At 39.6% G+C, this 22,571-nt stretch overlaps 2 protein-coding genes across 7 annotated transcripts in view; one reads left to right on the top strand and one right to left on the bottom strand.

The window, feature by feature from the left end:
• Positions 1 to 610: 610 nt before the first annotated feature.
• Positions 611 to 4,119, bottom strand: PDZD11 (PDZ domain containing 11). Of its 3 annotated transcripts, none has more exons than XM_072816670.1 (7): positions 3,974 to 4,119; positions 3,176 to 3,275; positions 2,441 to 2,524; positions 1,926 to 1,982; positions 1,533 to 1,631; positions 1,239 to 1,299; positions 611 to 1,088 (listed from the first exon to the last, which is right to left on the bottom strand). In XM_072816670.1, the coding sequence occupies exons 2-7, from the start codon at positions 3,260 to 3,262 to the stop codon at positions 1,054 to 1,056; spliced, it is 423 nt and encodes a 140-aa protein (XP_072672771.1). In that variant the 5' UTR covers positions 3,263 to 3,275; positions 3,974 to 4,119; the 3' UTR covers positions 611 to 1,053. The 3 variants fall into 3 exon arrangements, with proteins under 3 accessions (XP_072672771.1, XP_072672772.1, XP_072672770.1); XM_072816671.1 differs by having other exon boundaries at positions 3,971 to 4,060; XM_072816669.1 differs by having other exon boundaries at positions 3,936 to 4,026.
• The window catches only part of KIF4A (kinesin family member 4A), a 125,235-nt gene continuing 106,732 nt past the window's right edge, over positions 4,069 to 22,571 (top strand). For 2 of the 4 annotated variants that reach the window (XM_072816665.1, XM_072816668.1), the window contains exons 1-7: positions 4,069 to 4,255; positions 4,605 to 4,745; positions 4,855 to 4,969; positions 8,197 to 8,387; positions 10,145 to 10,237; positions 13,069 to 13,235; positions 13,466 to 13,560. In XM_072816665.1, coding sequence (XP_072672766.1) covers positions 4,626 to 4,745; positions 4,855 to 4,969; positions 8,197 to 8,387; positions 10,145 to 10,237; positions 13,069 to 13,235; positions 13,466 to 13,560 — 781 coding nt within the window. In that variant the 5' untranslated portion in view covers positions 4,069 to 4,255; positions 4,605 to 4,625. Of the gene's footprint in view, positions 4,256 to 4,331; positions 4,488 to 4,601; positions 4,746 to 4,854; positions 4,970 to 8,196; positions 8,388 to 10,144; positions 10,238 to 13,068; positions 13,236 to 13,465; positions 13,561 to 22,571 lie in introns of those variants that run through there. The other 2 variants (XM_072816666.1, XM_072816667.1) reach the window with 2 other exon arrangements.

The raw sequence follows: 22,571 nt of genomic DNA, 5'->3' as shown, positions 1-22,571 counted from the left end.
AGGAGCCTGATGTGGGATTTAATCCTAGGACCTGGAATCATGACCTGAGCCAAAGACAGACGCCCAACCAATTGAGCCACCCAGACACCCCCTGAATGGGGTATTTTAAACATGCCAATGGAAATGGCATAAGATGTGGTCTGGAATCTCTAACAATGGACTGGTAATAAAGACGGTGGCAGGTTATTTGGGAGTTGGGGTGGAGAAAAGGGGGAAGTCAACAGTACCACTCAAACTACAAGCTGGAAATTGGGAACCATTCCTGGAAGGAATGCATCCAAGCCTCTCCCTTCATCTGTGTTCCAGATCAAACAATGTGGGGCAGGAGACAATTCTATTAATACTACCCCTCCCCCCATACACAGAGAAATGTCCAAAGCTCACAAGGTAAGGGGCAGTTTCTTCTAGTACCCCTCACCCTACACCATTCCTCAGTTACACTGAAGGTAAGGTTCTTGGACCTCTCTAATGTACTGGCCAGATAGAGATAGTTGTGAGGTAAATATAGTGTCGCTGGTACTTCCATAGGCTCCTATCTTTGGAAGAGCTACTATTTTTGCCTCAATAGCATTTAAAACCCAGTCAGTATCATCCAAAAGTCACACCAACATTTCCTCAGCATTGCCTTTTACTTTTGTGGGGAGAGGGTGGGGGTGGGGAGAATGGTTCCAGAGAGTCTCTGGAATGTATGAGACTGGTAGTACAAGAATGGGAGGAGATGGAAGGCCCCCAAGATTCTTTTTCTCTGTGGATTTCTAGACTCTAATGAAAATGATACAACACATGTGTAATTGTCTAGCACATGGTATTCAATAAATGTCAGCTGCCTTTCCTGTTTCAGGGAATGATCTCACCTACAAAACGAGGAAACAAAAAGTGCAGCACAGTTTGAGTAATGCAGTTGGCTGGCTGACTCGGTGCAGGGCCTTACTGTGTCCCTACCTCACTCTACTCTGCCAGGGTGGGGTGAGAGTAGTTTCCCAAGAGGCTTCCCTGAGGCCTAACCAGCTTGTCCGAGAAGATTTCATGTGGAGGGCTACGGGCCGCAACTCTCTAGTGTACAGTCCTCTCCTTTTGGCGATGATAATCTGGGGCAAAGGAGGAAAAGAATGGATTACTTTCAAGCCTACACCTCCAATTCCCCATCCCAAACTTGGGGGGCCTTTAGTAACCAGTATTTAAAGAGTTCCTACCCAGGGCCACCCTGCCAAATAAATAAAAAAGAGAGTGGCACTCACTGTAGGGAAAGAAGCGGACGCGCATGCTGATTTCGCGGGCTGTCTTCAGGATCTCAACAGCCTGGAAGGAACACAGCAGCATGTACAAATAAAGAGATATGACCCAGGGCAGTATCATAACAGGAGAAAAACAGCTTGCCACTTGAACCTTCTGGGTCACTACTAGCTGGTTCCTCTTGGTGCACTTCCTCAGCAGAGATTCCTTCATATAAGTTACAGATGAGGTTAATCCTATCTAGCCTTTTCTACCAGGGATGGCTTCTTGCCTCACCACAGCCCAGATGCTGTGCCCACCTTGCTGTGCTCAATATCTTGGAAATCCACATCATTCACAGCTAGGACTTGGTCCCCTTCCTGAAGTCCTGCTCGATGTGCATCCGAGTCAGGAATTACCTGTTAGTAAGGAGAGAATATATGAGATTGAGGCAAAAGAGTTTCAAAGGCTGTAACTGAAATTAAGTGCTATTCAAAGGTTAAGATGCTATTGTTTTTGTGTGTACGTGACAATGCAGAGAAACAGATGGTTTGCCAGATGAGACGTTTTAAATGGGAATGGGTGTCCCCATTACGCCCCTTCTGTAGTCTACTAAATCATTCCTCTCCCAGGCCTTTGGATACCATTGTTCTGCAATCTGGTAACTTAAGAAAGGGAATTAGCAATCCATATTGCCTACAAGGCACACATACCTTGGAGATAAAGATGCCTAGCTGGGAAGCCTTTCCTCCTCGGATATTAAATCCCAACTGTAAGACAAGAGCACAGAAGGGGGGCTCAATATAGACCACAAACACAAGAACATCTACTGTTATCACTGTATGATAGCTTGGCTTATGTGTTTCTCAGAGAGAAGTCAGAAGTTGTGGAAGTGGTATCTCAGACTTTCTGCCCATTAAAGTGTTTCCTTACCTCCCTAACTGCCTTCCCATCCATCCCCCCAATCCACTGCCAACTTCTGGGCCTGGTACAGACAAACTGAGCCTAAAATAAGATGCAATTGTTCTGGGGCACCTGGGTGGCTCAGTCAGTTAAGCGTCTGCCTTCAGCTCAGGTCATGATTCAGGGTCCTGGGATGGAGCCCCATGTTGGGCTCCCTGCTCAGGGAGGGGTTTGCTTCTCCCTCTGCCTCCCCCACTCATGCATGCTCTCTTTCAAATAAGTAAATAAAATAAAAAAAAAAGACAGAATTGTTCCATAAGCTCACCTGAGCTCCAGGGGGCTTCTTCAGTGTGACGATTCGGGGCAGAAACTGGGTCAGCTCATTGTTGTAGTCTGGGTGATATACCCTCTGCAAGAAACAGCAACCCCGAATTCTTACTACCAGCCTTAGATTTTATACCTCCCTTCATCTGGACTACAAATGCATCACCCTGAAGTTAGAAAAAGGTGTGGGGGGATCCCTGAGGGGTTCAGCGGTTTAGCACCTGCCTTCGGCCCAAGATGTGATCCTGAAGACCCGGTATTGAGTCCCACATCGGGCTCCAGGCAGGGAGCCTGCTTCTCCCTCTGCCTGTGTCTCTGCCTTTCTCTCTGTGTGTCTCTCATGAATGAATAAATAAGATCTTAAAAGCAATACACACACACACACACACACACACACAGGTGTGATCATGGACTTAGTTTTAAGTACAGATAACACTGTCCGAATGGGTAGATGGATAGCATGGGGAAATGTTAGTAGCCCAGTAGCTCCCCATCTCTACCTTTAGAGAATAGAAACTAGGGCTCTGAATTTCCAGAATTCTCTGGTGTGAATGGACTCTGGTAGTTGGATTCCATAAGAAGCTCCCAATGGGCCCAGTTGTTCAGATTCTAATTTCTGGGCCCCTGGCTACAAGGCTAGAATTCACCCTCTACTGAGCTTTCTAATCCTGCCATCCTACCTTTCATGCATCATCTCAAGCCCACAGGAATATATCCCCTACTCAAACATTCCCACCTCATGAGGAGGAATCCATGCTGGGGGATTCTCATAGGCAGGCAGGAAAACCACGGGGTAGTCATCATAAGGAATCCGACTGTCCATCTCCAGCAAGGCCCTGGAATGGAAGGAAGGGTGAATCGAAGCTGACAGAAAATGGTTCAAAAGGGTCAGCAGGGATCCCTGGGTGGCGCAGCGGTTTGGCGCCTGCCTTTGGCCCAGGGCGTGATCCTGGAGACCCGGGATCGAATCCCACGTGGGGCTCCCGTTCCATGGAGCCTGCTTCTCCCTCTGCCTGTGTCTCTGCCTCTCTCTCTCTCTCTCTGTGTGACTATCATAAATAAATAAAAATTTAAAAAAAAAAAGGGTCAGCAGTCCAGCAAGTTTCAAAAAACAACCCCACCCCATCCCAAGGCTGTCATCTATGGGCCCAGCCCACTTCCAGGTGATAGAGATTGAGAGAGAAAAAGAAGAAAAAAGATGAAAGAGAACAATTAATTTTGCTGAATATCTGCGTGTCAAGCAAACTGTTAAGTACTCCATAGAGATCATCTCCTTTCCTACAACAATCCTGCAAAACAGATGTTGCCGTCTAGAGAAGAGGAAATCAGGTGCGTCAATTTTCAAAGTCCAAGGACTGCCTCCAACTATCCACAAGGACTCTGGACAAGGCACCACCCCACATTCCCTAGATGTGATCAGTAATGGTGGGGGTCCCCAGAACAACGACCCTTCCTTCACCACCGGTTCCCTTCCACGTCCCTGCCCCGCATCCTGCCTGAATCCTGCGCACAAGCCGGGGAGATGCAGTACTACCTCACTCATCCGCAAACCTCAGGAACCCCAAGTTCCGCTCGCCGCCAATTCAGTCTGGAAGCCGGAAGCGGATGCTACGGTAGGTCGGAAAGGGCGGGTTCAGGGTGCGGCGCGCAGGCCCTCCCCTTCCCAACGCATCTTCCTGCGCGCGCCGACGTGCGTGCTCTGCCCGCAAGGTCTCACGCGGATTGGCTGGCGCCTCAGGGACAGATTTGAAACTTGGCGGTTAAAGCTCCGGCTGGGACAGGGAGGCGGGAGACCGGGGAAAGGACGTTTAGTTTGGTGAGTTAAGGGGGCACACTTTAGCTCAGGATCTGCCTTTCCTGGTACCCTGGGGCTTTGGTTCTTTGTCGTCATCTCCGCTAGGGGCTTTCCTTTTCATTTCAGGCTCCACTTCGCTCTCTTCAGAGCGTGGAGCTGACCGGCTGTCCTGTCGTTGCCAAGCCTGAGAGACAATGACTCTCCCGAGGCAGCGATCCCACTAGGACGGGGAGGCTGCCACCGCTACTGCCGAGTTTCGTAACCCATCCTTCCCTCCAAGGCGGGCCTGAACTCCCACCCCTCCCGACCTACCAAGATTGATTCATCAGCAAGTATCTTTTCTTTTCTCTCTCCCCACCCCCCCAAGCAGAGACGGTGTTGCGGTAGGATCATGAAAGAAGAGGTGAAAGGAATTCCTGTAAGAGTGGCACTGCGATGTCGCCCTCTGGTCCCCAAAGAGATTAGTGAGGGCTGCCAGATGTGCCTTTCCTTCGTACCCGGGGAGCCTCAGGTGCGTAGGAGAGTCCTGGGCCTACCTCTGAACAGCTGGGGCCAAATGGCAGTGAGGGGCGTGGTCTTCCCTTTCATTTTTCTCACTTCTTGTCCCTTGCCTTCTCTAGGTGGTGGTTGGTACTGACAAATCCTTTACCTATGATTTTGTGTTTGACCCCTCTACGGAACAAGAAGAAGTCTTCAATACAGCAGTAGCACCACTCATAAAAGGCATATTTAAAGGTAAGGCTATTTAATTCTTCTGCTGGTTCTCCAGCATATATTTTGTGTCAGGCACTGTACGTGGGTACTGCAGATACAGGAATAGATGAAATAGGAGTCCTGCCTTCAAAAAGCCTACAGCCTAGGAACTAACTCAATGTCATTTGCAAAAGTCTGTACCCTTGAAGCTAGTTTTATACTGTATTTGCTTTCTGTGGTTCTGTTCATCTTTGACTTGTATATATATTTTTGTTTGTTTGTCCTGGAACATCATTAGATCCTAAGCTCTTTCATGGATGCCAAAGATGATCAGTTTGCCAACTTACTTAAGGCTCAGGCACTGCGAAGCCTGTTGAGAATTCAGAAAAAAATTATATAAAAATTATATAAAACCCCTTCCAGGCCCTGTAGGGTTTCAAAGTCCAGGAGTAGGAGTGAAAGTATAGGACTGCATACATAATTTTAAATACATAAAAATTTTAACCTTTTTGCACTTATCTTTAAGGAAAACATATGTTAAAGTTAAAAGTACACAATAGAATCAGTCCTGCTATGGAAGTAGCTAGCGCTACTTTCATGGTATGAAAACCAAAAGGATGGCACTGACTACTTAGGGGATTAGGGATGAATCTCACAGCACAGGCCAACGTTTGAGAGAGATCTTGAATGATGAATAGAATTCTTTTAGGTGAAGATGGGTATTTCCTAAAGCCCCTGAGTACCCTGACTAGTTAATAATTTTTATTGAAGAAGCTAAGACTTTAGTGTTGCTGAAGACCATAGCAGGGTTCTAAAGAAGATAGTAGTGCCTGAGAGGTGTTTAATTACTGTTATTCCAGTACAGAGGTTATTCAGGATTCAAAGCAGAAGTCTGTGTAAAAAAACTCAGACCATGGCACACAATCCCTTAAAAATCAAAAGCACATTTGTACATCATCTAGTCTTACTTTGCATTCAACGAAAAATGCTTTCCAGCCATATTCTCTAAGTGAACTTCCAGCGTCTATTTACAATTTTTTCTTTGATAGGGAACTCACGGACTCACAAAGTGGTCCTATTAATTGGATGTTGGACAACTCCCAATTGTGTTAGATTATATTGAGATGAAATTTGCTTCCCTGTAATTTCTACCCAGTGATATTAGTTCATCCCTCTAGGCAAATAGAAGCCTTCTTCCAGGCTTCACGTATTTTTTCCACTTTTTAAAATAATGTTATGGGGAGGTCTGGGTGGCTCAGTGGTTGACTGCCTTTGGCTCAGGTGGTGATCTTGCGGTCCTGGGATCAAGTCTCCTATTGGGCATCCTGTGGGGAGCCTGCTTCTCTCTCTGCCTGTATCTCTGCTTCTCTCTCTCTGTCTCTCATGAATAGGTAAATAAAATCTTTTTTAAAAAAATGATGCTGTGGTTCAGAACACACTGAACACTTTGTTTCAGATTTTTGGAATATTAAATTATGTCAAACTTACAGAAATGTTGTAAGAATGACATAAAGAACTTTTTTCCTGATTCATTTGAGATGAATTATTTACCTGGTGCCCACTGAATACTTAAGTGTATATTTGCTACAATCAAGGACTTCCTCCTACATAACTACAATATAATCATCCAAATCATGAAATTAGCATTGCTACATTACTATCATCTACTACTCAGACTTTATTCAAGTTTCACTAATTGTCCCAATAACATCCTTTAAAGTAAAAGGATCTCATTCAGAAGCACTTGTATTTAAGAGTTGTACTGTCTCTGTATAGTCTCTTTCATTCTAAGGTTTTTTGTCTTTTTTAAAAAAATTTTGTGATCATGACTCTTGAAGATCACAGGCTAGTTATTTTGTAAACTGTTTATCAGTTTTGGTTTGTCTGGTGTTCATTATTAAATTGTGGTTGTATATCTCTAACAGGAATATCACAGAAGTGGTGCTGTATTCTTCCCATTGAATCCTATTCGGCAGCACATAATTTGTTGCCTTACTGCTGATGTTCATTTTGATCATTCGATTATGGTGTTATCATAGGCTTCTCCACTATAAAGTTAATCTTTTTCCTTTTTACATATTTGGATGACAATTATGTGATTCTGCCTAAGTCTCTTCTAATTAACCATCCATATTTCCTTTAGCCATTCTGGAAACGATATGGTTTTCCAGACCCTCCATAATCTGGTCATCTTCCTCAGAAATATTCCTTCACAGCTCAGTAAGAACATTGTAATTCTATACTTTTATCTTAACTTGGGGAACTATAAGAATTAAATTATAGTCTTTATAGGCAATATAAAGTAGATAGTGATCCCAATATATGTTTGGCTAACATTGCTCTCAATTGCAAAGACAAAACCACTATTTTTTAGTCAGCTCAACAGCATCCTCTTGTACTCTGAATTCCCAATACCAGAGAGCCTTCAATTTTTTGGAAAAAATACTGAAAATTGGTTCCCCCAGTTATTACTATATATACATATCTTTGATATTCTAGAAGACTATGGAATGTTATTCTTTTGCCTCATGATCATACCAGGTGATACTAGCTATTTATTACAGTGAAAATCTTGAGGAAATAGCTTATGATCTTTCAGAATATCCTTCAGAAGGGAGGTCTTTGTTTAGACAATTAAATTATTTTAAAATGAAAAAAAAAAGGCCAAAGTGCCTGATAATATGGCCCAAATGCAGTCTGAGAGTTTAGATGGGGAGCGGATGGTTTCATTGATTGTAAAAATCAACTTTTTTGCCTCTTCAGATGAAGATTGGTCATCAAAAACATAGGTTGGACCCCCTTCCATTTTTGCTACTTCTAAGACTTTGATTTAATGCCTATAATTTAGAATTGGTAAAAGTAGAATTATAAAGTTCTGAATGGCTTTTTGATGGTGTTTGGCCACCTTCATTATCTCAGTCATATCTTTAAGTGTTTTACTTCCTAGTATTTATTTATTTATTTATTTATTTATTTATTTATTTATTTATTTTTTACTTCCTAGTTTTTAAGGGCAATAAAGAGGGGCACACATTCTGGGAGGTTGGTATTTTTCTTCTTTGCTTCTTTAAAGTGATGCAAAATCATGTCATCCACACAAGTTTTTTCTGTGTCTGCTACTCCTAAAAAACCCTTGTCTTAAGAGAGCAATCAAAAAAAAAAAAAAAGCAATCTCAATTTTGTTGCAAGTAATTGCTGAAGGAGATGGAGGATATTGATTGGATGAAAATATTTGAGCACCACTATGCATGTGACTTCTGTTTTATCAGGATACAATGCAACCGTCCTGGCCTATGGACAGACTGGCTCCGGAAAAACCTATTCAATGGGAGGTGCATACACTGCAGACCAAGAGAATGAACCAACAGTTGGGGTCATTCCTAGGGTAATACAATTGCTCTTCAAAGAAATTGATAAAAAGAGTGATATCGAATTTACTCTGAAAGTGTCATACTTGGAGGTAAGTGATTTATCTTAAGTTATACTGAATTCAAATGTATCTTTGGGTAGAAAAAATAAATCCAAATCATGTTTTTTCCCTGGCATGACTCAAATAAGTAAATTGCATTTTTAAAAGATTTTATTTATTTATTCATGAGAGACACACAGAGAGAGAGAGAGGCAGAGACACAGGCAGAGGGAGAAGCAGGCTCCATGCAGGGAACCTGACGTGGGACTCGATCCCGGGTCCCCAGGATCACACCCTGGGCTGAAGGCCATGCTAAACCGTTGAGCCACCCAGGCTACCCATTAGTAAATTGCATTTTTAGTAAATTACATTTTAAAACATTGATAGAGAAAATTTACTGGCTCAATTGGAGCTGGCTCCCGCCCAGTTCTTTTCTTGTCAGAATAGTCTGTTTAATTTGATTGTTAGAGGAGTTGGCATTGCCACTTAAAAAGATGATAAGAATTCTTTAATTCCAATTTGGCTTCTGCTGCTGATTCCCTGTAGAGTCTGCAGAAAAATATTTGATTTTCCTTTACTGTTTTGAGGCCTAAGTGATAATGCTCCTACTTCAGGAAGAATGTTATAAAAAATGGATGAAGTACTAAGCTGTGTGGTAATAGAATGTATTTATTCAACAGATGTTATTGAATACCTACTGTGTTATAGGGCCTATTCTATGTACTTTGGATATATCTGTGAACAAAAGATGAAAATCCTTACCCTTGTGGGGTTTTCATTCTAGTGAATATCACTATACAACTAGATTGGCCAGTTATATCTAACCTCGTGACCTCAAAAACACATGTTCAGAAAATTTATGGTTTTTGGGAAACTAGCTGCTTGGTTCCATAGCAGTGATACCTTCAATGAGCAATGATTAAACTTAGATAACGGAAGCATACAATTTTATAGTGTATGTGAATAGTTCATCCTGGAGTTGAATCTTAATACATTAGTAGGTATCAGAGGTGTAGAGTTGAAAGGGAGTTTTAAATGTCATTAAGATTAGCCTTCTTGAGTCTCTTAATTAACCCAGTTGTGGTCAGGTAATCAAATGTAAAAATTACTTAAGAACCTGGTATGTTGGGCAGCCCGGGTAGCTCAGCGATTTAGCACCGCCTTCGGCCCAGGGTGTGATCCTGGAGACCCGGGATCGAGTCCCACGTCAGACTCCCTGCATGGAGCCTGTTTCTCCCTCTGCCTGTGTCTCTGCCTCCCTCTTTCTCTATGTCTCTCATGGATAAATAAATAAAATCCTTTAAAAAAAAACCTGGTATGTTAAATTGCAGCAATGGCAATAATAGCAAACAAATATGGTGCTTACTATGTGCTAAACTCTGTTCTAAATACTTAAAGTTTTGATTGTTGAAGTATTGGTTGCCACTTTTCCCATTTGCTTCCCGTTTCTACCCTCCACTAAGGACCTGTTACTTAAACATTGTAACAAAATTAGGGAAGGTGATGTTGTTATGGCACCATCAAAGAACTGAATTTGGGCACCCTTGTCATTTTTAATTGTGTCTGCTATTCCCAAGAAACTGTTTTAAGAGAGCAGTCTCAATTTTGTTACAATGAATATGTGAATTCATTTTGTAAGTATCAAATGGTTACATGTAAGATTTAAAGCCCTTAATTATAAAAATAATGTTATAAATTTTTTTAATACAGAAAGTCACAAATAATTTTAAAAATCACCTATAATCCATCACTCCAAGATTACCGCTGTTAACATCTTGTTTTTACCACTTTATTTTTAACAATACCAGATTTACAACGAAGAAATCTTGGATCTTCTATGCCCATCTCGTGAGAAAGCCTCTCAAATAAATATACGAGAGGATCCTAAAGAAGGCATAAAGGTGTGTTTGTCTGTCATTTATTGTTACTGAAAAATGTTGACCACGCTAAAGTTCACATCCCTTTTATTTGCAACTGTGGTTTTAAATGACTATTGACATCTCAGTCTCTCAGATTTTGTATGATCCTAATTTCCTTTGTTAATCTAGAAATCCTAGATGGGAGCTCATGTGGGGAAGGAATTTATATTGTCTTCCTGTTACCTGTTGAAGGAATGGTAATATCAATTAAATATTTTATTAGTTATTTACAGAGTTCTAGTCCTGGGCTATTCAGTATAATAGCCACTAGCCACAAATGACTATTTAAACTTAAGTGAGCTAAAATATAATGTAATTTAAAATTCAGTCCTTTGGTCCCACCAGCCACATATCCAGTGCTCAGTAGCTACATGTGGCTGTGGCTACTATAGAACAGCACAGACATAGATCATAACCATGGTCATAGGAAATTCTGTTAGGACAGCACTATATAACAGACATTATGGTAGACTATAGAATGATACTTAAAAAGGAAAAATAATGTAAAACATTTAAAATCCATAAGTACCATAAGAAGAAGAGATCACTTATGTGAGAGGCTTCTGTCATATGGTTTAGATGCAGGATGAGGAGCTATAGCTGAACAGAAAATTTGAGTCAAGGTTGGGAGTTTTGTATATGGGAGTGGACCAAATCTAGAAGTCATTATTGAAAACAGGCAAAGCTTGAGTCTAGCTCCAGCTTGAGTATTCAGAGGGGGAATCCAAGGCTGAAAGTAGATGAGAATAGGTTTTATATACTTGGGAAATCTTAGTAAAATAGTGTCTTACCCATCTTCTTCCCATTCTTCTCTTCCCCTCACGGAAAGTTGGAGGTTTAGAGTATAGGTGCATGAGGAGCAGGTGGGCTTCTGAGTTTTTTCCTTTTTGGATTTTAAAGTCATTACCCCCCCCCCAATAAATAAATAAATAAATAAATAAATAAATAAATAAAGTCATTAGCCATGCATTAGAGCAAGGCTTGAAGGATCATACCTATTTTAAAAGCCCAGTAGGGGAGCCTGGGTAGCTCAAATGGTTAAGTGTCTGCCTTCAGCTCAGATCATGATCTCAGGGTCCTGGGATCCAGTTCCTCATTGGGCTCCCTGCTCAGTGGGGAGTCTGCTTCTCCATCTCCCTATGCCCCTCCCCCTACTCATGTTCTCTCTCTTGATATATCTCTGTCTCAAATGAATAAATAAAATCTTTAAAAATAAATAAAAGCCCATTAAACTTAGAATATGTGAAGACAATTTGGATAGTGGGGATAAGAAACCTGGGCAAAAGGCATGCTGTCACCAGAAAGAATGTTGGTACTGAACCAGGTCTTGACCCAGTTCCAAGATCTTTTTTATGCCTCAAGCCAAGGCAGGAATTAAATCCCAAGCATTATTTGAGGTACAATTTTCAATACAAAGAAGTGTGCATAACTGATTAAATTGAGATGGATAAAGACAAGTTTGTCAGCATTCTTCAGATGAGATAGATGGAATATAAGCAGAGATAAAAGATGTAAGGGTATTCTTATAGTAAGGAGTGGCTTAAGTAGAAAACAGACTCCTTGGGGGTAGTAGGACTAGACCAGTCTGTCTGGATTAGAGACTCTGGGTTGAGAAGTAATGGATGTGTTAGAACCAGATTATGAAGCCAGGTTAAAGCTTCATGTGTTCCATTCCTGTGAATCGTATATAAGTGAGATTGCTCTGGCTCCTTTTACCAAGTTTTTATCTTATGTGTGTAATCTCTCCAACTATGTTAGCTCCTAGAGGTTAGGAGAGCATCTTAAAATCTCCTCCGATCCTCATTATCTAGCACAGAACTTAGAAATTTCGGAGGCGTGATTTCAGGGAGACTAAACAGAAATGGATTGAAAAGGAGACAGACTAGATTGAGGAAGGCCAGTTGGAGAAACTTTACCTTATTCTTCAGGCATGAAGTAAGATTGGCCTGGACAAGGCAAGTAGATGTAGAAAGGAAAAGGAAGCAATGGATTCAAAAGAAAAATGGCTAGGAGTTGGTGATAAGTGAAATATGGAGAAATGGGAGGAGAGGAATTGAAGGTGAATGTGAGGTTCTGAGAATAGAAATATTCATAGAAATGAAGTCGTAGAAAGAATCAGTGCTGGTGGGAAGGAAGATGAGTTTGGTTTATAATTCACTGTTTTCAAAGTGTAAGTAGCAGTCCTCTAGAAAGACTAGAAATTAGGGCCACAGATGTAGATCTGGGAGCTATGGACTAATAAAATAGGAGCATATTTGGGCTCAAAGGGGCTTCATAATCATCTGGTTCAATCTCCAGAGGCTCCAAGAGATTTTTAATGTGTACAAATTCTCTCGGGTAGATATAATACTAAGCCTAGGACCCTGTTTTCTTGCTATTTCCCTTGGTGAAGATGAAGTATAAAACAAGTCAGAGGTATGGGAGGAGCATAGGGTCACATGGAGAAAGTAGCCAAGAGAAATACCATACGTATTTGTGTTGCCTTTACTGTTCTTAGGGCCAAAGCTTACCTTCACTTGGAGGCTCCCTGGAAGGCATCTATCCACTGCTCTATCCTAAAATCTAGAGATCTCTTCTAGCTCCAGTATTGCCTGGTACCCTTGCTTTGGAGGTCCCTAGGGGAGATTAGAGACTGTGGTTTGCAATGATCACAATGTTGCTAGTTAAAACAGTCCTCATTATCACAACTGTTCTATTTATTGAGGTTCTGCTGGAGTATCAAAGCATTATTTTTTAACCTACCAATCCTTCTATCTTTGATGAAGTATTTAAAGTGGAATCATAAGGGCATTTTTTTTCTTTCTCTGAATTAGATTGTTGGACTCACTGAGAAGACTGTTGTAGTTGCTTTGGATACTGTTTCCTGTTTGGAGCAGGGCAACAACTGTAGGACTGTGGCATCCACAGCTATGAACTCCCAGTCATCCCGATCTCATGCCATCTTTACAATCTCCATAGAGCAAAGAAAGAAAAGTGACAAGTAAGTTGTACCTACAGTTTAAAGAGTCAAGATTTTTAATGTTAGTTAATATTAAGTTGCTCCTTCAGTGCATTTGACAAATCATCAGCCATTAGTACTCTGAGCACTGGTAACCAGTAGAGCCATTTTTGACTGACTTGAAAGAAAACTAGAACCAGCAGACCGACTCTGACACTCAGCTACCCTCAAGTTCACATACCATTCTCATTCGGGTCTTCTTGTCATCACAGGAATAGCAGCTTTCGCTCCAAGCTGCATCTTGTGGACCTTGCTGGATCAGAAAGACAGAAGAAAACCAAGGCTGAAGGGGATCGTCTGAAAGAGGGTGAGAGAAATTAAGGCCACAGCTGTAGATGAAAACTTCCTAGTACTCCCATTGTATCATCAGTGTCTTGACTGAAATATTTCAGGTCATTTTCTAACAGTAGCTACAATTCAAGTTTGAGGCTGATATCAGAAATAGTGAAAAACTGTTTCTTTCCCTTGTACTCATTTTCTAATTTAGGTGTGAGATTTGGATCTGGCCCTTGGTTTGATTTCATCTGGTCCAGGAAAGTTTTAGTTTTTGTTTGGTTTTGTTTGGTTTTACCCCCAACTACTTATGATTAAAATCAGTATCCTGATTCTGTCATCTGAAGTATTCACTATCCTTCTCAGATATTATCACTTATAAACTCCATCAGCATGGTTTCCATATCTTTATTTAAGTCATTGGATATAAATGATGAAGCTCCTAAGGCTAGAAGAACCCCATGGTTTATGCTATTAGAGACCTTAGTCTAGCATGATAGTGGCCTGGTAATCTGCATGCTTTGGGAGTGATCTTTCAAGTGATTATTAATCTAACAAAAATTAACAACCAGTCTCTATTTCTTGATTTTGTGCTTAAGAATCTCTTAAAAGATTTTGTCAAATGTTCAGATATACTAAGTCTGCCATATTTCTATTAGCTACCAATTTAGTAACATTACAAAAAAGAAATAAGGATTAGCTTAAATTGACTTCTTAGTGAATTAAAACTGGCTTCTAGTGCTAATTCTTCCATTTCTAGGTCCCTGCAAGCCATCCCTATAATCATCTAGAATAATCATCATCATCATCATCATCATCATCATCATCTAGAAGACTCACATCAAAATTGCCAGGCTGTAATTTATAGAATTAACTTTTTTTTCCCTTTTTTGAAAATTGAAATTCTATCTGCCCAGTCTTCTGGAACATCTTTCTTTGTGATTCCTCAGTGATCATTGACATAGCTTCAGCATTCTCATTTGAAATTAATCTCCATTTCCTTGGCTATAATTCATCAGATTTTTGAACTCCTGTTAAAGTAGTTGAGTTCTCACTTACTACTTGTTCACTCATATTGGGCTGTGGTTCCCTCTGAGGAATTGAGATGAGAATGCAGGAGCAAAAAAAATAGTAATTGAGGAATTTTATCTCTGTCACGTATCATTATTACACTGCTGACACAGGGCAAAGACCTATTTCTTCCTCATTCACCTTTTTGTTCTGAATGTATTGGAAAGTGCCTTTTTTGTTTTATGTTTGCACTGTGACATTTAGCCTTCTTAATACTATTTTTAAAGATTCTTGTAACTCTTTTTTTATGTTTACAGTTTGAGGTTTTTTAACAGCTTTATTGAGATATAATTCACATACCATAAAATTTACCCATTTCAACTGAACACTTCAGCAGATTTTAGGATATTCACAGAGCTGTGCAACCATCACCACGATCTAATTGTAGAACATGCTTATCACCCTCAAAAAGAAACTCCATACCAATTAGCAGTTGCTCCCTACTCCCAGCCCCTTCTCTAGCCCTAGGCAACCATAACCTGTATTTCAGATAAATATAGTCGTACAATATGTGGTCTTTTGTGACTGCCTTGTTTCACTTAACATAAGGTTTTCAGGGATCCTCTACGTTGTAGTGTATATCAATATTTTATTCCCTTTGACTGCTGAATCATATTCCATTGTGTGGATATACATGTTGCTTGTCTATTCCTCAGTTGTATCCAATTTAGCTATTTTGAATATTGCTCTGTGAGCACTTGCGTGTAAGTTTTTGTGTAGACAAGTTTTAGTTTCCCTTTAGGTATACACCTAAGTGTGTGATCTCTGGCTGGGTGATATGGTAACTTTAAAATTTCCTTTTTTAAAGAAATTTAAAATGTAATTAATATACCATAAAATTCACCCTTTTAAACTATACAAGTCAGTCATTTTTAGTATATTCACAAAGTTGTGTAACCATCACCATAGTATATTTTATTTTTTTAAAAAGATTTTATTTTCTTTATTCATGAGAGATACACACAGAGAGAGGCAGAGACACAGTCAGAGAAAGAAGCAGGTTCCGTGCAGGGAGCCCGATGAGGAACTCCATCCTGGGACTCCAGGATCATGCCCTGAGCTGAAGGCAGACGCTCAACCGCTGAGCCACCCAGGCGTCCCCACCATGGTAGATTTTAGAACATTTTTGTCACCCAAAAAGAAAACCCACATGCATTAGCAGTCATTCTCTATTTTCCCCCAGCTTCCTCCCCGAACCTCCACACCCCTCACCCCACCTATCTATGACTCATGCTCTTTCTGTCCCTACAGATTTGCCTAATCTGGACATTTCATGTACATCTAGTCATACAATATGTGGTCTTTTGTGACTGGCTTCTTTCACTTAACAGTGTTTTCAAGGCTCATCCACGTTATTTAGCATTGACCTACAAGTTTTCAAGTAGATGTATATTTTCATTTCTCTTGGGTATATATCTAGGAGTGGAATTGCTGGATCATATGGTAACTCTGTGTTTAACTTTTTGAAAAGCTACCAGATTATTTTTCACAGGAACTGTACCACTTTAACATTTCTCAGGCTTGTTATTTTTAGAATTCTAATTTTAAAATTAGGATTCTAATTTTTCCATATTCTTACTTTTATTATGTCTTTAATTGTAGTCATCCTAGTGGGTGTGAAGTGATACCTCATTGTGGTTTTGGTTTGCATTTCCCCAATGGCTAATGACGTTGAACATTGTTTCATGTGTTTATCAGCAATTTATATATCTTTTTAGAAAAATGTTCAGTCAGATTTTTTGCCCCTTTTTTAATTGGGTTATTTATCTTTTTATGGGTGGGTTATGTGTGTCCTTTATACATTGTGGATACTAACCCCTTATCAGGTATATTCTTTGCGAATGTTTCCTCCCATTCTTTGGGTTGTGTTTTCACTTACTGATGTTATCCTTTGAAGCACATAATTTAAAAAATTTTGATGAAGTCCACTCATCTATTTTTTCTCTTGCTGCTTATATTTTTGGTGTCATATCTATAGAAAATGCCTAATCCAAGGTCACAAAGATGTGTGCTTCTGTTTTCTTTTAAGAGCTTTATGGTTTTACATGTCTTTGATCCATTTAAGTTAATTTTTGTATATGGTATGAAGTGGAGTCCAAAGTTCAGTCTTTTGCATGTAGATCATTAGTTATCCCCACATCATTTATTGAAAAGACTATTCTTTCCCACTGAATTGTCTTGGCATCTTTGTCAAGAAGCAATTGAACTCTCAATTCTATTCCATTTATCTGTATGTCTATCCTTACACCAGTCTTGATTACTACACTGTCTTGATTACTGTAGCTTTGTAACAAGTTTTGAAATCAGGAAGTGTGAGTGCTTCAACTTTGTTCTTTTTCAAGATTGTTTTGGCTATTCTGGGTCCCTTGCATTTCCATATGAATGTTAGGATCAACTTGTCATTTTCTGCAAAGAAGCCAGCTGGGATTTTCATAGGGATTGTGTTGAATCTGTAGATCAATTTAGAAAGTATTGCCATCTTAATATTAACTCTTAAATTCACAAAAATCAAGTGTTTTTCCATTTATTTGGACCTTCTTAAATAATTTTTAAATTTTTCACTGTTTAAGTTGTACATTTCTTTTGTTAAATTTATTCCTAAATATTTTATTCTTTTCAATGCTGTAGTAAATCGAATTGTTTTCTTTTTTTTTTTTCGAATTGTTTTCTTAAACTCATCTTCAAATTGTTCATTGAGCTTTGTTTTTTTAAAAGATTTTTATTTATTCATGAGAGACACACACACACACAGAGAGAGAGAGAGAGGGAGGGAGAGTGAGGGAGAGCCAGAGACACAGGCAGAGGGAGAAGCAGGCTCCATGCAGGGAGCCCGACATGGGACTCTATTCCAGGTCTCCAGGATCAGGCCCTGGGCTGAAGGCAGCGCTAAACCACTGAGCCACCTGGGCTGCCCCTGTTTATTGAGCTTTGTATAGTGACTTGTGTCTGCAACCTTGCTGAACTTGTTTGTTTGTTCTGATAGGTTTTTAATGGATTCTTTAGGATTTTTTTGTATATTTTTTTACTGGAGTTCGATTTGCCAACATCTAGCATAACACCCAGTGCTCATCCCATCAAGTGTCTTTAGGATTTCTATATACAAGTTCATGTCATCTGTAACAGAGATAGTTTTTGCTGGTCTGGATGCCTTTATTTCCTTTTCTTGCTTAATTGTCCTGGCTAGAACCTCCAAGACAATGTTGAATAGAAATGGTGAGAATGGATATTGTCTTATTCCTGATTTTAGGGGAAAAGCATTCAGTCTTTTACTGTCTTTTTTAAAGATTGTATTTATTTATTCATGAGAGACACACAGAGAGGCTGAGATAGGCAGAGGGAGAAGCAGGCTCCCCGTGGGAAACCTGATGAAGGACTTGACTCCAGGGCTCCGGGATCATGCCCTGAGCCAAACGTAGACGCTCAACCACTCAGCCACCTAGGCATCTCCAGTCTTTTACTGTTAAGTATGATGTTAGCTGTGTGTTTTTCATAGATGCCCCTACCAGGATGAGGAATTTCTGTCTATACCTAGTTTGTTGAGTGTATTTTTTTATTATTTTTATTTTTAATATTTTTTATTTTTATTTTTTTAAATAATAAATTTATTTTTTATTGGTGTTCAATTTGCCAACATACAGAATAACACCCAGTGCTCATCCCGTCAAGTGCCCCCCTCAGTGCCCGTCACCCGTTCACCCCCACCCCCCACTCTCCTCCCCTTCCACCACCCCTAGTTCATTTCTGGGTAGGAAATATCAGAAAGGGAGACAGAAAATAAAGACTCCTAACTCTGTTGAGTGTTTTTATCATGAGTTTGTCAAATGATTTTTCATCATGTATTGAAAATGATCACATTATTTTTGTTCATTATTCTGTTGATATGGTTTATGGCATTAATTGATTTTGGATGTTAAACCAATCTCATTCCTAGAATAAATCCAACTTGTTGTTTTTGTATGTTTAGTGACTTTCTCGGACTAATTCTTTAATTCCCAGTAGTCTGTAGTCACAGAAGTGTGTAGTTACTTTAGTGGTTAGCTAATGATTTGTCTCAGATTTCCTTAAATGCCTTAAACTCTAACTCTTCCAGCCTTCATCTAGGGCTCTGTGTTATGTGTTGGGGCTTGTTTCTAACGCTCAGGCTCTAGTCTTCACTTCTTGAACAGGGCCTCAATATTAGCTAGGGGTTGAAGAGAGGGCTTTTTAGGTCTTTCCTGAGCATGCACACAGAAATAGACCAGAAATAGACCAGAGCTTTTTAAAGCCTCCTGTGGACACTATATTCCCCAGATTTTCCTTTTAAGTTTTCAAGCAGGCTCTTGTTTAACTATGGCTATGAAGTTTGTTGTGTATTATCACCAGATACTTTTCTATACATAAGTGTGCATGTACATATAGTAATGTATTTGTTATATGCCTTTAAATTTTTCGTGCTGCTAAAATAATTTATTTCCTTTGAATTACACAGGTAATATATGAACAAATTCCTAGTATAAAACACAAACAATGCAGATGAAAATAAACCATTCTCCCCGCTCACCCCCAACCTCTTAATCCTAATCTACATGTAACCACTTTCACCTGCCTGGTTTTATTTTACCTGATATTTTCCTGTTGTTTTTAAAGACAAATGCTATCATACTGCACATAGTATTTTTCAACTTCCTTTTGTCTCTTTTTTTTAAGTTTTATTTATTTATGATAGTCACATCAGAGAGAGAGAGAGAGAGAGAGAGAGAGGAGAGAGAGGCAGAGACATAGGCAGAGGGAGAAGCAGGCTCCATGCAGCGGGAGCCGGACGTGGGATTCGATCCTGGGTCTCCAGGATCGCGCCCTGGGCCAAAGGCAGGCGCCAAACCGCTGCGCCACCCAGGGATCCCTTCCTTTTGTCTCTTAATAACATACCTTTGAACATTTTTTATACCACTATATAAATCTGCCTCATTTTTATAACTGCTATATAGGATTCCACAGTGTGTAAAATCTACCTTGTTTATTTAACCATTCCTGTATTGAATGACATTTAGGTTGTCTAGTTTCTAGCTATTGCAAAATGATGCCTCAGTCAATAACCTTGTATATGATATATACTTGAAAATATTCTCTAAATTATATACTGGGAAGAGGAATTGCTAGGGTGAAGGGCATACACATTTGAGATTTTAAGTACTGCTAAATATTGTTCTCCAAAATGTCTGTCCCAGTATGTATGCCACCTATTCTATATGAGAATGTTTTCCTGTACTGTTGACAATATTAGATATTATTGACCTTTTTTATTTCTATCTTGACACTGCATGTTATTTAAAATTTTTTTTTATTTTCCCCAATTACTTGTGAAATTGAGCGTTTTTTTCACATTATGGGCAGTTTCTTTTTCCATTTCTGTGAATTGCCTGTTCATACCCTTTGCTTATTTTTTCTTTCAGATTGTATTTTTCTTGTTGACTTTAGAAGTTGTTTATACATTCTAGGGGTGCCTGGGTGGCTCAATCAATTAAGCCTCTACCTTCGGCTCAGGTCATGATTCCAAGGTCTTAGGATCAAGCCCCACATCCGGCTCCCTGCTCAGTGGGGAGCCTGCTTCTCCCTCTCCCTCTGCTATTACCCTTGTTTGTGCGCTCTCTCTCTCTGTCAAATAAATAAAATATTTTTAAAAAGTTGCTTATATATTCTAGATATCAATACCTTGTTATATACATTACATATGTTTTTCTCAATCTTATTTTTAACTTTGTAATCTTTTCATTCATGTTTTATGTGTGTGTAGTTTCCTATTTCTTTTCTTTTTTTTAATAATAAATTTATTTTTTATTGGTGTTCAATTTGCCAACATACAGAATAACACCCAGTGCTCATCCCGTCAAGTGCCCACCTCAGTGCCCGCCACCCAGTCACCCCACCCCCTGCCCTCCTCCCCTTCCACCACCCCTAGTTCGTTTCCCAGAGTTAGGAGTCTTCCATGTTCTGTCTCCCTTTCTGATATTTCCCACTTACTTTTTCTCCTTTCACCTTTATTCCCTTTCACTATTATTTATATTCCCCAAATGAATGAGACCATATAATGTTTGTCCTTCTCCGATTGACTTATTTCACTCAGCATAATACCCTCCAGTTCCATCCATGTCGAAGCAAATGGTGGGTATTTGTTGTTTCTAATGGCTGAGTAATATTCCATTGTATACATAGACCACATCTTCTTTATCCATTCATCTTTCGATGGACACCGAGGCTCCTTCCACAGTTGGGCTATTGTGGACATTGCTGCTAGAAACATCGGGGTGCAGGTGTCCCGGCGTTTCACTGCATCTGTATCTTTGGGGTAAATCCCCAGCAGTGCAATTGCTGGGTCGTAGGGCAGGTCTATTTTTAACTCTTTGAGGAACCTCCACACAGTTTTCCAGAGTGGCTGCACCATTTCACATTCCCACCAACAGTGCAGGTTCCTATTTCTTTTCTTGAGGTAAAATTTATATACAATAAAACACATGTATTTTAAATGTTCAGTTTGTTGAGTTTTGATAGTTGTATATGCACTTATTACCCAGTTTAGGTGTAACTATCACCCAAAACATGACGTGAAACATTTCCATCTATCCCACAAAGTTCCCTTGTATCCCTTTCCAGTCAATCCACCCTACCCACATTCTACCTTAAGCAACCACTCTCTTTCTGAATTTCTGTCACCATAGATTAATTTAGCATATTCTTAGACTTCATATTAATGGAATCACATAATTTTTATGTGCCTGGCTTCTTTTGTTTAGCATAATGTGGTTAGGAGTGGTTTCTTTTTTTTGAGATTTGTCCATGTTCTTGCTCTGTGTTACTGAGTAGTATTCCATTATATGATTATAAGACTATTTGTTTTTCCATTCTCCTATAGATGGAAATTTGGGTTATTTCCAGTTTTTAACTATTATGAAGAAGGCTACCTTGAACATTCATATATAGGTCTTTTTGTTAATAGGTATTTTCATTCCTCTTGAGTCAATACGTTGGAGTGGAGGAGGTAGATGTATGCATAACTATATAAGAAAATGCTTAATAGTTCTTTAACATAATTTGTATCATTTCATATGCCAGCAATATAGGAGAGTCCCAGTTTATCACATCTTCATAAAAAAAAAGATGTCTTAGAAACATGAGAGTGGGTGTCAAATGGGATCTCATCATGGTTTTAATTTGCATTTCAAAGATGACAATGTTGGGATCCCTGGGTGGCGCAGCGGTTTGGCGCCTGCCTTTGGCCCAGGGCGCGATCCTGGAGACCCGGGATCGAATCCCACGTCGGGCTCCCGGTGCATGGAGCCTGCTTCTCCCTCTGCCTGTGTCTCTGCCTCTCTCTCTCTCTCTGTGACTATCATAAATAAATAAAAATTAAAAAAAAAAAAAAAAAAAAAACAAAGATGACAATGTTGAGCCTCTTTTCATGTACTTACTATCTATTCATGTATCTTCTTTTTTCAAGTGTCCATTCAAGTCTTTTGCCCATTTTAACAAATTGAGGTATTCATCTTTTTATTGATGAGTTGTGGGAATTCTTTATATATTCTGGATTCAAGTATCACATAATGTATGTTACAGATATTTTTTTACAGTCTATGTCTTGTCTTTTTAATGTCTTTAATGAGCAGAAATTTTAATTTTTATGAAGTCCAGATAGCTAACCTCTAATGCTTAGAGCTTTCCACCAAAAGCTTGTCTGAGAAATCTTTGCCTACCAAAAGTCATAAAGATAATCTCCTATGTTTCCTGCTTAAAGCTTTAGTTTTAACTTTTTCATAGTTCTGTAACCTATCTTGAATTAGTTTTTGGTTATAAAGTGAGATAGGGATTGAGGATCATTTCCCTGACATCACATGGATATGCAGTTGTTCTAGCACCATTTGTTAAAAAAGAAGTCCCTTAAACCACTAACTTGACTTAGTATCATGGTGTATTGGGTTGATGATATGTGTGTGGGTCTATTTC

This window comes from Canis lupus, chromosome X (assembly GCF_048164855.1).
Source record: "Canis lupus baileyi chromosome X, mCanLup2.hap1, whole genome shotgun sequence".
NCBI classification, from domain to species: domain Eukaryota; kingdom Metazoa; phylum Chordata; class Mammalia; order Carnivora; family Canidae; genus Canis; species Canis lupus.
This window is presented reverse-complemented; position numbering and strand designations above follow the sequence as displayed.

Bases quoted from the DNA above. Each gene is read 5' to 3' on its own strand.
- PDZD11 (XM_072816669.1), bottom strand. From the start codon at position 3,982: ATGAGTGAGGTAGTACTGCATCTCCCCGGCTTGTGCGCAGGATTCAG. The intron at 1,983-2,440 runs GTGAGCTTATGG...CTTGTCTTACAG, and splicing joins AGAAGCCCCCTGGAGCTCAG to TTGGGATTTAATATCCGAGG. The intron at 1,632-1,925 runs GTATGTGTGCCT...CCTTACTAACAG, and splicing joins TAGGCATCTTTATCTCCAAG to GTAATTCCTGACTCGGATGC.